We start from the raw sequence: 13,267 nt of genomic DNA, 5'->3' as shown, positions 1-13,267 counted from the left end.
CACATTACCACACATAATCCCGCCCCCCGCCACATTACACACAATAATAGATCAATGGCCACATTCGTCTGTGCTAAAAACTAAGGAAATGTGAAATATGTGAAATGTGAATAGCATACTGGCTTATGAACTTTATGAACAAACACATGAGATTTTTAGCACAAGATTTGCAAACGTTGTGAGCCCATTCACCAAAACGTCAAGGTAATCTCAGATCGAATGGGTAACTACACTGACTGCCTAATGTGAACACTTACCTATGGCTAATAACAGGATAAAGCCTACTTATATAGGAGGCTCAGAACCAACTGTGTTGAGATGTAATTAAAACCTGGAGAAGGGCGGGACGTTCAAGTCAGAAAATAGTATATAGTAAAATAGATCAACTGACCGAACAATATATATATATATAAATAATTTGTAGCCAAAAAAAGTCAAATACAAAAATAGATCAATGGCCACATTCGTCTGTGCTAAAAACTAAGGAAATGTGAAATATGTGAAATGTGAATAGCATACTGGCTTATGAACTTTATGAACAAACACATGAGATTTTTAGCACAAGATTTGCAAACGTTGTGAGCCCATTCACCAAAACGTCAAGGTAATCTCAGATCGAATGGGTAACTACACTGACTGCCTGGTGTGAGCCCTTCTCCAGGTTTTAATTACATCTCAACACAGTTGGTTCTGAGCCTCCTATATAAGTAGGCTTTATCCTGTTATTAGCCATAGGTAAGTGTTCACATTAGGCAGTCAGCTCAGATACCATAGGTAAGTGTTCACACCAGGCAGTCAGTGTGCTATTCACATTTCACATATTTCACATTTCCTTAGTTTTTAGCACAGACGAATGTGGCCATTGATCTATTTTTGTATTTGACTTTTTTTGGCTACAAATTATTTATATATATATATATATTGTTCGGTCAGTTGATCTATTTTACTATATACTATTTTCTGACTTGAACGTCCCGCCCTTCTCCAGGTTTTAATTACATCTCAACACAGTTGGTTCTGAGCCTCCTATATAAGTAGGCTTTATTCTGTTATTAGCCATAGGTAAGTGTTCACATTAGGCAGTCAGCTCAGAGACCATAGGTAAGTGTTCACACCAGGCAGTCAGTGTAGTTACCCATTCGATCTGAGATTACCTTGACGTTTTGGTGAATGGGCTCACAACGTTTGCAAATCTTGTGCTAAAAATCTCATGTGTTTGTTCATAAAGTTCATAAGCCAGTATGCTAGTCACATTTCACATATTTCACATTTCCTTAGTTTTTAGCACAGACGAATGTGGCCATTGATCTATTTTTGTATTTGACTTTTTTTGGCTACAAATTATATATATATATATATATATATATATATATTGTTCGGTCAGTTGATCTATTTTACATTACACACAATCCCATGCCCCCACATTACCACACATAATCCCGCCCCCCACCCCATTACCACACATAATCCCGCCCCCCCACCCCATTACCACACATAATCCCGCCCCCCCACCCCATTACCACACATAATCCCACCCCCCACCCCATTACCACACATAATCCTGCCCCCCCACCCCATTACCACACATAAGAAGGCCCCCGGCACTTTCAATATGCACCTGCTCCTCGTTCCATGTGCCGCTCCATCTTCCGCCTCCTCTGCACTGACGTTCAGGTAGAAGGTGCGCACTAACTACGTCATCTTGCCCTCTGACCTCAGCGTCACTGCAGAAGACGGAGCGGCGGCTGGAACGAGGAGCAGGTGAATATCGCGCAGCGCTCCCCTTCCCGTTATACTCACCTGCTCCTGGCGCTGTGCAGTCCTTGCTTCCCCGGCGCTGCTGCTTCTTCCTGTAATGAGCGGTCACCGTTACCGCTCATTACAGTAATGAATATGCGGCTCCACCCCTATGGGAGGTGGAGCCGTATATTCATTATTGTAATGAGCGGTACTATGTGACCGCTCAGTACAGGAAGAAGCCGGGGCGCCAGGCAGCCAGGGACCTGCAGGGATCGCGCCAGGAGTAGGTGAGTATAATTAGACAGCCCCTGCTCCCTGGCCCTGCCAACCCCCTCCTTGGACCGCCGCATCATCAGGCGGCCCGCTGGCACCCCCGTCGGCTGCGCCCGGGGCACATGCCCCGGCTTTTCCCCCCTGGATACATCACTGTCTAACGAGAAGCTGATGGCACTCCTTCTGGCCTGGTTTCACTGGTGTTAGTGAAAGGGGCCTCTCAACCTATCAGGGTTGAGAGTGTGTGGTGCCACGTCAGCGACTGCGTGGGTCACCTTCTCTCACTCCCCGTGCCTCCCTGGGCCCATGTGGACAGGGGGTGTCTGTGTAAAACTGTGCCAAGCTGACGTTACATGTCCCCAGGGGTGCAGAACGTCATGTTGGTGCAAGTGAGCAGACCGTACGCCGTGATGCCTCTGATGTAATAGTGACATCAGGTGGGGTGGGGAGGTGCAGGTTCATCACACCCTCCATATGCCAAAACTGTACCCCTATTTTTCTATTATTCTGAAACAACCAGTGGGTACAAGAGAGGCGACCTTATATTTTTTCATAAAAACGGAACTTGATGGTGTGGCTGGGGAATTTTACAACCCTCCTTAAAACCTTGAAAAATACAATCTTCCCTTACCCTGTCCAGGAATCTATTTAGAAAGGGGGAAGACTCTCTAGCGTAGCCCCCTTTTTATTATTGGTACCACCTTTTTGCTTTCCTTTTTAGAAACGTCTAGCTGCCCCATGTGATGACCCATTGCAATGCGGCTAAATTTACAACTGCACCCGTATTTACATTACCCCTCATTAAATTGCCAACATGCACCTGTTTTTTTTTATTTTTCTCCCTGTGACCCCTGATCACTGCCTCCCCCAGTTCTGTATTGGTTCACTCCACTTGTGCCCCCAAGAAAGGACTGTCCATATCTCTATGGCACCATCACCTTTAACCAAATTCCAATATTTTTGTGATCCTTCCTAATGAAGCAAAGCTTGCCCCCCATATGTCCTATGTGCCTCCCCTATAGGATCCATATAGAAAAAAAGCGGAGAACAGTTCTCTGGTGCCTTCTCACCGACCACGCTTGCCAAAATCGCAAAACCAGTTTATGAAAGCCTGTGGGATCAGACGCCATCTAAGCTTTTCCTCCTCCTCTTTTTTTGCCATTGTCTTTTTTTTTACCCTTGTCAAGATTCAATTTCTCTAATGGTAGCAGGGAAAATATCTCCATGTATTCATCCTTCCAAATTTTTTCCTTTACCTCCTTCCTTAAATGAGCCCCCTGTGGCCCTTCAAAACATACGTATACCTTCCCTTTTGCTTTATCATCCAGTTTAACTGCATCCGTTTTTTCATTTTCTGTTTGAACTGACACCGACACCCCTCCCTGCACCGACTCACTTCCTGGGCAAATGCTACTGCCAATGCTAACTATTCCGGTCAGGATCTGCTACCCGTGCCGAAGTTGGGATACCATATTCCCTTTCCCATATCCCCGCTCCAAACATGACAAAAGCTCCTTTACCGAATAACTACCTAACCGTACGAATTTCTACCTTACACCGCCCCCACCGCTTGGGGCCACTGAGGGGGATTCTACCTGCCCTCCCATCCCCAAACGTGAGAATCTACTATAACATTCTGCAACGGACAAAACGTTGAGCCATACTCACCAGTTGCTGTAATCCTACCAGCCGCAGATCTAAATCCAGCTATTATTCGATAGGTGCTCTCGGTCTTGATTTTTCTCTCCCATTCTTGTCTTCTACTCAACCCTCACCACGTACCTCTGTGGAGGCAGGGGGTATTGGGGTATTTGTAATCCAATTGCCATCTCCTCATTATCCAGGCCAGTGTATTGTTGACCATTCACGCACCTTCTGCCCGGCTGATGACTTACTTACACTGTAGCCCATCTTTTCTTTTCCTGCACCCCACCTCTTCTGTCCCCAGTCCATGATGTCACCAGCAGGTCCTGCACCAGGAACCCCAGCACCAGGATGCCTCCTGCCCTTTTTCCTCTTATTGTGTAGTTCCAGCACCAGCCATCCTTCCACCTGCAACATCTATATCTGCTACAAGTTGTCGCCGCTCCAATAAATCGACAAGCAGGCCCTGCAACAGGATTATCACTTCCAGACTTCGAGGAGAAGCAGGCCATGCGGCCTACTTGCGTCTTGGCCTACTTCATCCCGCAGACCCGGGCTGGCTACCAGGATTCCTCAAGGGAAGCGGGTGCCATCCGAATGTGGTGATCAGGTTCCCATTGCCTGGAGTGGCTCCTGAGCCAACAACTGGAGCAAGGGGTTACATCGAGGCTCAACCTTTCCGGCGGCCTCGTCCTTCTAGACAGCCATCTGGACCCTTCAGGAAGAGGTTGTGGCTCTGATCCTCCCAGCAGCCTGTACAACTGCTCCTCCAGCCAGGCCTCACCTCTCGCATCAGCTGTCCCAGGAGGGTCTCCAGGTTAACCATTACAATCCGGTAAGCAGGTAAGGGAGGGTGTGGGGATGGACTCTTCTTGCTGGGATCTCCCCAAGAATGGCCCCCTTTCCCACACTTTTCCTTTTATACTCCCCTTTACTGTCCTCTCCCTCCCCATAGTGATCCAATACCATAGCCCCAATTCAAACTTTTCTCTATGGGCCCAATCACCATCATGTGGGCCTCCTGCCTACAAGTAGGGCTCTGGCCCCTTCTGATTATATGCATTTACTGTATGCTATCTACATGTATGATGATATATAGTAAGATATGTGTTTACAGTTCATGTAAATAACTATATGCAATTTGGATCTATACTGCCCTGTCTTCGTTGCTGACTTTTTACGCTTAATGTTTGTTTTTATGCCATTTTTTAGTAAATCCAAACAAACTTTTGAATATTTAATTGGGCGGACTCCATGTCTTTGTAGGATATTCCATGTTAGGAGGGTCCATTTTTGTGACTAAGTTGAGCCTGTATTTTGACATATGGCCTTGTTGATATATTTGTCTAGATCATGTTATAAGGTCAGATCATGTTGATTCTGTATATGTTAATGAGATTCAGAGTGCTTAAAATTTCATTAGGCTTGTTAAAAAACGTATGAAACAGTGTGCGCCATTCATCAAGGGTCATCTGTGCGGTGGTGGAAGGGTGAAGAAGTCATGAAGACCTGATGGGTAGCACGCCAATTCTGCCTTGATTGATGCCCTGAACAGCAGAGCTAATGCTGACTTCACATGCCCAGTGTACCAAAAACCAGGGCATTTTGAGTTTCTACCACTGCAGTACGGCCCAGATGAATCTTGGCGAGGAGTGAATGCTGTTTTATAACTTCTTTTAATCCAGCATAGTTGTGTCCCCTACACAAATTTAAGGAAGGTTCCGTTTGCTTAATAATGAAAAACTGTCACGCATGTAAGCACAAAATTCTGTATCGTGCTCTTCCTCTACTGGGCTAAGACTAGGGGCACCCACTACATCAACAGTCCACGTTAGGACATACTCAGTTGTCAGAGTCAAATATCAGAGTGATGTAAACTTGATAGAAACTTTTAATCCTGACTATGACATACTGTTTGCTCTTTATTCATAAATATATGGCCGGTTGCAGCTTTCCCTGAGGATAAAGGCTGATACCAGACAATTTGTTCCAATGACGCCGGTCACCTTCTACTCTACCTACGGAAGGATCAGACTATTGCATTCAATAGGTCTGATCTATGCCTCCCCTGACATCACCTAGAAGGGCAGCGATTACCCCCAAGCACATCAGATGGTTAGTAGGTCCCACTGAGCTGGATTTGGACAACTATTATCAAATGTGTGTAGGGGGCCTATGAACACAGGAATTTAAATAAAAAAGGAAAGTAGTGTAAAACTGTTTTTGACTGGATAATTGGACTAAAGCAGATTTCATCTCGACCTCTGTAGACAATGCACTTACTTGTCCCTCGGTAAATATGATTTGAAGGGAAACAGTCACCAGTTTTTGCCAAGTAATCTAAAAGCAAAATGATGTAGTAGCAGAGACCCTGATTCTAGTGATGTGTCACTTACAGAACTGTGTTTCGCTGTTTCAATACAATCAGTGTCTTATCAATAGGACGTTATCACTACAAGACAAGTTGCCTATTGCCTCCTTGCGCAACCTTGCTCCCAGCACTGATTAGCAGCTTTGTGTTAATATACAGTGAGTGCGGGGTTATACGCAGCTCAGCATTCTGAGCACTGCTAGATCTGCAGGAGAAAACTCTGATTCTGACAACTGCTGCACCCAGTAAACTGAGTGATACATAACTGGAATCAGGGTCTCTGTCTCTATATTATACTGCTGCCAGATAACCTAGCAAAAAACATGCTGACAGATTCCCTTTAAGCAGTTGATCTCTCTAGTTGGCGGCACCATAGTAGGCACATTAATGAGCTTAATGCATAAAGTATATTGCAGTGATCAGTACTTACCGAGACTGGAGTTTACATACTTTTCTTCCTCCTTATACTGTTGATTTCCCCACTTATAGATTTCCTCTTCATTTATAACGTCAATGTTAAAATTAATGAGATCTTCACTCTGATTCAACATGCAGAACAAGTAATAAAAACTGAGAAGGCTGCTGGAGAAGTCCGGTAGAAAGTTTTACTCTTATTGCATGATATAGAGGATTTACATAGCCATAGTGTACCTGATGATCCATTTTGACGTAATGATTTTCCTCTTGACAACTGCGATGATGACGACACTTCGCGGTTAGATTTTTCTTACTGCATTCGTCTAATGGAGGAGACAAATCAGTGGTTAAATAAGATTATATGCACTTTGCAATTGATGAAAGTCTCCTCTTACCTGGTGATGTGAGCGACTGGTGATTATTCATCATGACTCCTTTGTACAGATCCTTGTGTCCTTCTATGTAGTCCCACTCCTCCATGGAGAAATAGACTGCGACATCCTGACACCTTATAGGAACCTGACACAGAAAACATTACAGCCATAAATCATTCATGCCAATATTTAGAATTTTGTGATATGAACACTTTAGCTTTTCATAGATTGTTAAAATATTAATTTTTCAGAAGATAAAACAATGAAAACGTATAGTACAAATGGACGACAGCCACCTTAGAGATCATTTGTTGTTCAAGCTACCATTTTTTATGAAGCCTAGATAACCCATTTAAGCCAAATCAGACCCCAAAAATTCAGACTTGATGTTTTAGACTACAGGCCAGATGCCAAATTTCAGACGCCTGTTATTACTCACGTCTTGCTCTAGACTCCTCATCAGATTGGAGGCTGCCACAGAGTCCAAATGACATTCAGCATCAGAATATTGGTTGAGATTTACCAAGCAAAATGAGCCAGAAATTTGCACAAAAAACCCTTTACAAATGCCAGATTTGTGTTTATGATAAGTTTTCCACCTCATTAATGTAACATGCCCCAATAGTGTGCAACACGTCTTGCAAGAGGCTTTAAACTAGGAGTGCAATTATGATAAATTTAGAGCAGCTTTTGCCTCTCTCATCTAAATTCCTCAACCATGAATTTACAACACCAAGAAGGAAAAGTTGTAGATTGAGGGATAGATATGTTACTTCTATGTAAATGATGGCTACTATCAGTGAGCTTATTACCCTGCTTCTGATCGGTGACATTAAATAAACATCGGCGCTTGCTGGGCTCTGTGCAGTGCCAATATGTCTCTCTACAGTCAGCGGTCTTGCAGAGCAAGGGACCCCCCAGAGTGCTGCAAGCACTGGGATTCCGATGCAGAGTGATAGCTCTGACTGGCGACATCATCGGCATCTGGTTGGCTCAGGTCCTGATGATGTTAACCATGTTTTATCCTCTAGATGTCGCAATCAATAGCGACTGCAGCATTTAAGAGATTGTGAGAGAGAGTGGGCTTCCTCCCTCACATCTCCGGCACCCGTGCGACTTGATCACAGGGGAACCAAAGGCTGTCATGGCAGCTTATGGTCAATGATGACCTACGGGTCTTCCAGCTATGCTGGTATGTTACACTCTGCCAGACGCAGGGTCTAACAGGAGATCTGCCAATGTAAAGCTGACAGGTGTCATGCATGAATACATGCAGGGTCGGACTGGGGTGCCTAGGGCCCACCAGGGTCATTAACTCTAGGGGCCCACTCTGCAGCTACTATAAACTTTTTTTAGATTATATAAGAACAGGAATGTTAAATGTATTTGTAATAAACCTCATTAGGAAAATAAAGTGACTGTTCAAACCAAGCGGAAGCGCTCAGACCATCATGGTGGCCAATCATTTATATACACCTTCCCACCTGTTTGTTTTCCATCCATGTCCATCCTTCTCTGACTTTAAGAAGCCAGAGCTGTCAATTAAATTAGTGGAGGTGGAGAATGATGGAATACAAAGAGGCGGGAAGGTGAAGGACCGAGCGGCAGGACTTAGCTTGAACAGTCATTCTGTACTGACAGAGACCCTTTAAGGGTAACTTGTCACTTTGAGAAATGCTAATTATCTGCAGATATAGGGTTAATCTGCAGGTAAATGGGGTTTAAAGCCTGGTTACCTGGCTTAATAGGAAAGCGTTGGCTGCAGGGAGAAAATTAAGCTTTATTCTCCCTTCCGCCAGTCGTTTCCTATGATGGGGTCAGTGGAAGGAGGGAGAAATTACAGTCACCACTAACTACAAAGTGAGCGCGCTGTAATAACGTCCCAACACTGTGATGGCGACAGCGTCCAGGGAGCCCATCCTCAGGCTGGGCTTCACGGAATGACTAACATGGCAGCAACACATGGCAACCATCAGCAACCTACAACTGCACCATCACAGGAGGCTGATGGGTGCAGGTGAGTGCAGGCACCGGCCATCGTGTCATCTAAATGCCGCTGTCAGTCATTGACAAGGGCACTTAAATAATTAAAACAGCAACAATCAAGGCGGGCTCAGATCACTGCTATTACAGGCAGATGCCGGCTATGTATCACAGCTGACATGTGCCTGGTATGGAGCAGACTCAGCTCCTGAACCTGCTCCATACAAGCACATCCCTCAGGTGACAGTTATGTCAGGGTTAGAAAATGTCACTTGGCTGTTTCTAAACATGGAAAGACAAATGGAATTCCCTAACACATGTGAAAGAACCCTAATAGCTTTAGTAATCTGCCCAAATATATGAATGTTTTTATACACCACAATACATTGTTACATATGCATCTTACAAAAATACATATAATTCCAGATACACAGACACAGGCAGACACACACGAACATGCAGACAGGCACAAACATGCTACTACATGAATACATCATCTGAACCACCATCAGCACATGATTCCTCAATTGTAATGTCAGGTCAGCCCCATATACCTTTCTCTTCCTTTTCATCTCCATCTTGTCCAGACTCCACGATGACTCTTCTCATCCACAGCTGTTCTCCGCCGACTTCCATCTTCTCCGGTCTTCTGCAGCACATCCCCACATGACACGTTCAGGATTTTTCGATTTTTTTCATGGTTTTTTGCTATAAAAACTCAATAAAACCGTGAAAAAAACCCACATACATTAAGCATCCTATTATTAGAATGCAATCTGCAATTTTTGTGCATATGTTGCGTTTTTTTCCGCGGCGGAATTGCATTCCGGAAAAAAAATGCAGCATGTTCATTCTTTGTGCGGAATCGCGGGGATTCCGCACACATAGGAATGCATTGATCCGCTTACTTTCCGCATGTGGCTATGCCCACCATGCGGGAAGTAAGCAGATTATGTGCGGTTGGTAACCAGGGTGGAGGAGAGGAGACTCTCCTCCAGGCCCTGGGAACCATATACCTGTAAAAAAAAAAAAGAATTAAAATAAAAAATTGTGATATTCTCACCTTCTGGCAACCCCCGCAGCCTTCCCGCTCCTCACGATGCTTCCGTTCCCAGGGATGCCTTGCGGCAATGACCTGTGATGACGTAGCAGTCTCACGAGACTGCTACGTCATCTGAGGTCATTGCTGCTAGGCATTATTGGGAACGGGAGCATCGTGAGGATCGGGAAGGCTGCAGTGGACGCCGGAAGGTGAGAATATCACGATTTTTTATTTTTTTTATTATTTTTAACTGCATAGGCAGCATCAATAGTAAAAAGTTGGTCACACTTGTCAAACACTATGTTTGACAAGTGTGACCAACCTGTCAATCAGTTTTCCAAGCGAGGCTGCAGATCGCTTGGAAAATGCTAGCATTCTGCAAGCTAATTACGCTTGCAAAACGCTAGTGTTTAGCGGGAATATGCATGCCAATTCCGCATACGTTTTATCAGCGACACAGTTGCGGAATTGCAGCGGAAATTTCCGTGGCAATTCCGGACGTGTGCACATAGCCTTAAAGATAGCAGTGTCATTATAATGCTCCTGAACAGAAATATCTGCCCACGCTAAGCCCCTATATACACTTATTACTCTCACAATGCTCCCTGAAAAAATATGACCCACACTGTCCCTCTTATGGTACATGCCCTCCACACTGTCCTCTCTTTTCTATAGGGGGTCTCTTCTTCACACTGTACGCTCACATGGTGTCCCCCCTACACTGCCCAGTTTCTAAACTGTGCCCCCTCATCACACTACCTCTCATCAGCATACTATTTCCACCTTGCTGTGCCCTCACCCTGTCCCCCATACTGCCGCATCTATATACATCCCCCACACTATGTAGTCTCTGTTCTGTGTCCTCTCACACTTTTCTCTTCCCATGCTGTCTCCTCTCACATTCCTCCTACTCTCCATAATGTCTCTTCATACATCCCCCTTCTGTTCACACACCCATTCCCCACTCCCCTCGTTCACCATGCTGTTTCTTCACACATTCTCCCCATACTGTCTCCTAAAATTTCTCCTCCCCAACTATAATAAATCTTTGGAAGAGCACAAAGACATACACAGACAGTCAGAAGCACACAGACAGTCAGAAGCACACATACACACACACGAAGACACACACACACGTGCGTACAGATATGCACTAGCAGACACACACACACTTGCAGATTGCACACACGCAGAAAACACGCAGTGATGCTCATACACACAGATATGCACACGGAAATTCATGCTCAGAGAATCACACACACAGAAATGTGGACACGCACGCACGCACATACACACAGGGAAGCATGCGTCCACAAACACACACGTGTGAAGACACATCTGCACAGAAATGCACACAGACTCGTACAAGCACACCCAGGGAGACACGCACACTTACACAGACAATCACATGCAGACACCCAAAGACATACACACAAAAATGCATATGTAAACACAGACATGTGCATACAGACACAGAAATGCATACACAGACATGCACACTTAGACATACGCGCACGCACATATACATACACATACATACAGTTATACCATATACACATATACATATACCATGCATACATACATACATATACCATGCATACAGTGGGGCAAAAAAGTATTTAGTCAGTCAGCAATAGTGCAAGTTCCACCACTTAAAAAGATGAGAGGCGTCTGTAATTTACATCATAGGTAGACCTCAACTATGGGAGACAAACTGAGAAAAAAAAATCCAGAAAATCACATTGTCTGTTTTTTTATCATTTTATTTGCATATTATGGTGGAAAATAAGTATTTGGTCAGAAACAAACAATCAAGATTTCTGGCTCTCACAGACCTGTAACTTCTTCAAGAGTCTCCTCTTTCCTCCACTCATTACCTGTAGTAATGGCACCTGTTTAAACTTGTTATCAGTATAAAAAGACACCTGTGCACACCCTCAAACAGTCTGACTCCAAACTCCACTATGGTGAAGACCAAAGAGCTGTCAAAGGACACCAGAAACAAAATTGTAGCCCTGCACCAGGCTGGGAAGACTGAATCTGCAATAGGCAAGTAGCTTGGAGTGAAGAAATCAACAGTGGGAGCAATAATTAGAAAATGGAAGACATTCAAGACCACTGATAATCTCCCTCGATCTGGGGCTCCACGCAAAATTCCACCCCGTGGGGTCAGAATGATCACAAGAACGGTGAGCAAAAATCCCAGAACCACGCGGGGGGACCTAGTGAATGAACTGCAGAGAGCTGGGACCAATGTAACAAGGCCTACCATAAGTAACACACTACGCCACCATGGACTCAGATCCTGCAGTGCCAGACGGGTCCCACTGCTTAAGCCAGTACATGTCCGGGCCCGTCTGAAGTTTGCTAGAGAGCATTTGGATGATCCAGAGGAGTTTTGGGAGAATGTCCTATGGTCTGATGAAACCAAACTGGAACTGTTTGGTAGAAACACAACTTGTCGTGTTTGGAGGAAAAAGAATACTGAGTTGCATCCATCAAACACCATACCTACTGTAAAGCATGGTGGTGGAAACATCATGCTTTGGGGCTGTTTCTCTGCAAAGGGGCCAGGACGACTGATCCGGGTACATGAAAGAATGAATGGGGCCATGTATCGTGAGATTTTGAGTGCAAACCTCCTTCCATCAGCAAGGGCATTGAAGATGAAACGTGGCTGGGTCTTTCAACATGACAATGATCCAAAGCACACCGCCAGGGCAACGAAGGAGTGGCTTCGTAAGAAGCATTTCAAGGTCCTGGAGTGGCCTAGCCAGTCTCCAGATCTCAACCCTATAGAAAACCTTTGGAGGGAGTTGAAAGTCCGTATTGCCAAGCGAAAAGCCAAAAACATCACTGCTCTAGAGGAGATCTGCATGGAGGAATGGGCCAACATACCAACAACAGTGTGTGGCAACCTTGTGAAGACTTACAGAAAACGTTTGACCTCTGTCATTGCCAACAAAGGATATATTACAAAGTATTGAGATGAAATTTTGTTTCTGACCAAATACTTATTTTCCACCATAATATGCAAATAAAATGATAAAAAAACAGACAATGTGATTTTCTGGATTTTTTTTTCTCAGTTTGTCTCCCATAGTTGAGGTCTACCTATGATGTAAATTACAGACTCCTCTCATCTTTTTAAGTGGTGGAACTTGCACTATTGCTGACTGACTAAATACTTTTTTGCCCCACTGTACATACTGTAACGTTGCGCTCACTAACGGGTAGAATATTCGCTTAGCAACGGGATTCAAGGTACACAGGAACACTTTTTGCACATAACAGTCTATGCAGTTTATTATCAAGTCAAAAACCGTACCACACATCACATTAAGTTGCGGTCACTAATCATGCTGGACCTCAGTCCGTCTAGTTACCATGGGTGACCACACAGTTCATAACGCTTCTTAGTAC

General features: G+C 44.5%; 1 protein-coding gene across 6 annotated transcripts in view; it reads right to left on the bottom strand.

The window, feature by feature from the left end:
- The window catches only part of LOC143767172 (gastrula zinc finger protein XlCGF66.1-like), an 83,556-nt gene that overhangs the window by 15,492 nt on the left and 54,797 nt on the right, over window positions 1-13,267 (bottom strand). For 5 of the 6 annotated variants that reach the window (XR_013213677.1, XM_077255258.1, XM_077255260.1 and 2 more), the window contains exons 4-6: window positions 6,841-6,964; window positions 6,680-6,768; window positions 6,459-6,567 (exon numbers count right to left, since the gene is read on the bottom strand). Coding sequence is in view for 5 of the 6 variants with exons in the window: in XM_077255258.1 (XP_077111373.1) it covers window positions 6,459-6,567; window positions 6,680-6,768; window positions 6,841-6,964 (322 nt within the window). In the remaining variant the exon portion in view is untranslated. Of the gene's footprint in view, window positions 1-6,458; window positions 6,568-6,679; window positions 6,769-6,840; window positions 6,965-9,356; window positions 9,454-13,267 lie in introns of those variants that run through there. The other variant, XM_077255261.1, reaches the window with a different exon arrangement.

The sequence above is a fragment of the Ranitomeya variabilis genome, chromosome 4 (assembly GCF_051348905.1).
Source record: "Ranitomeya variabilis isolate aRanVar5 chromosome 4, aRanVar5.hap1, whole genome shotgun sequence".
Classification (NCBI taxonomy): Eukaryota; Metazoa; Chordata; class Amphibia; order Anura; family Dendrobatidae; genus Ranitomeya; species Ranitomeya variabilis.
The sequence above is the reverse complement of the archived record's forward strand: the minus strand, read 5'-3'. Positions and strand labels throughout refer to the sequence as shown.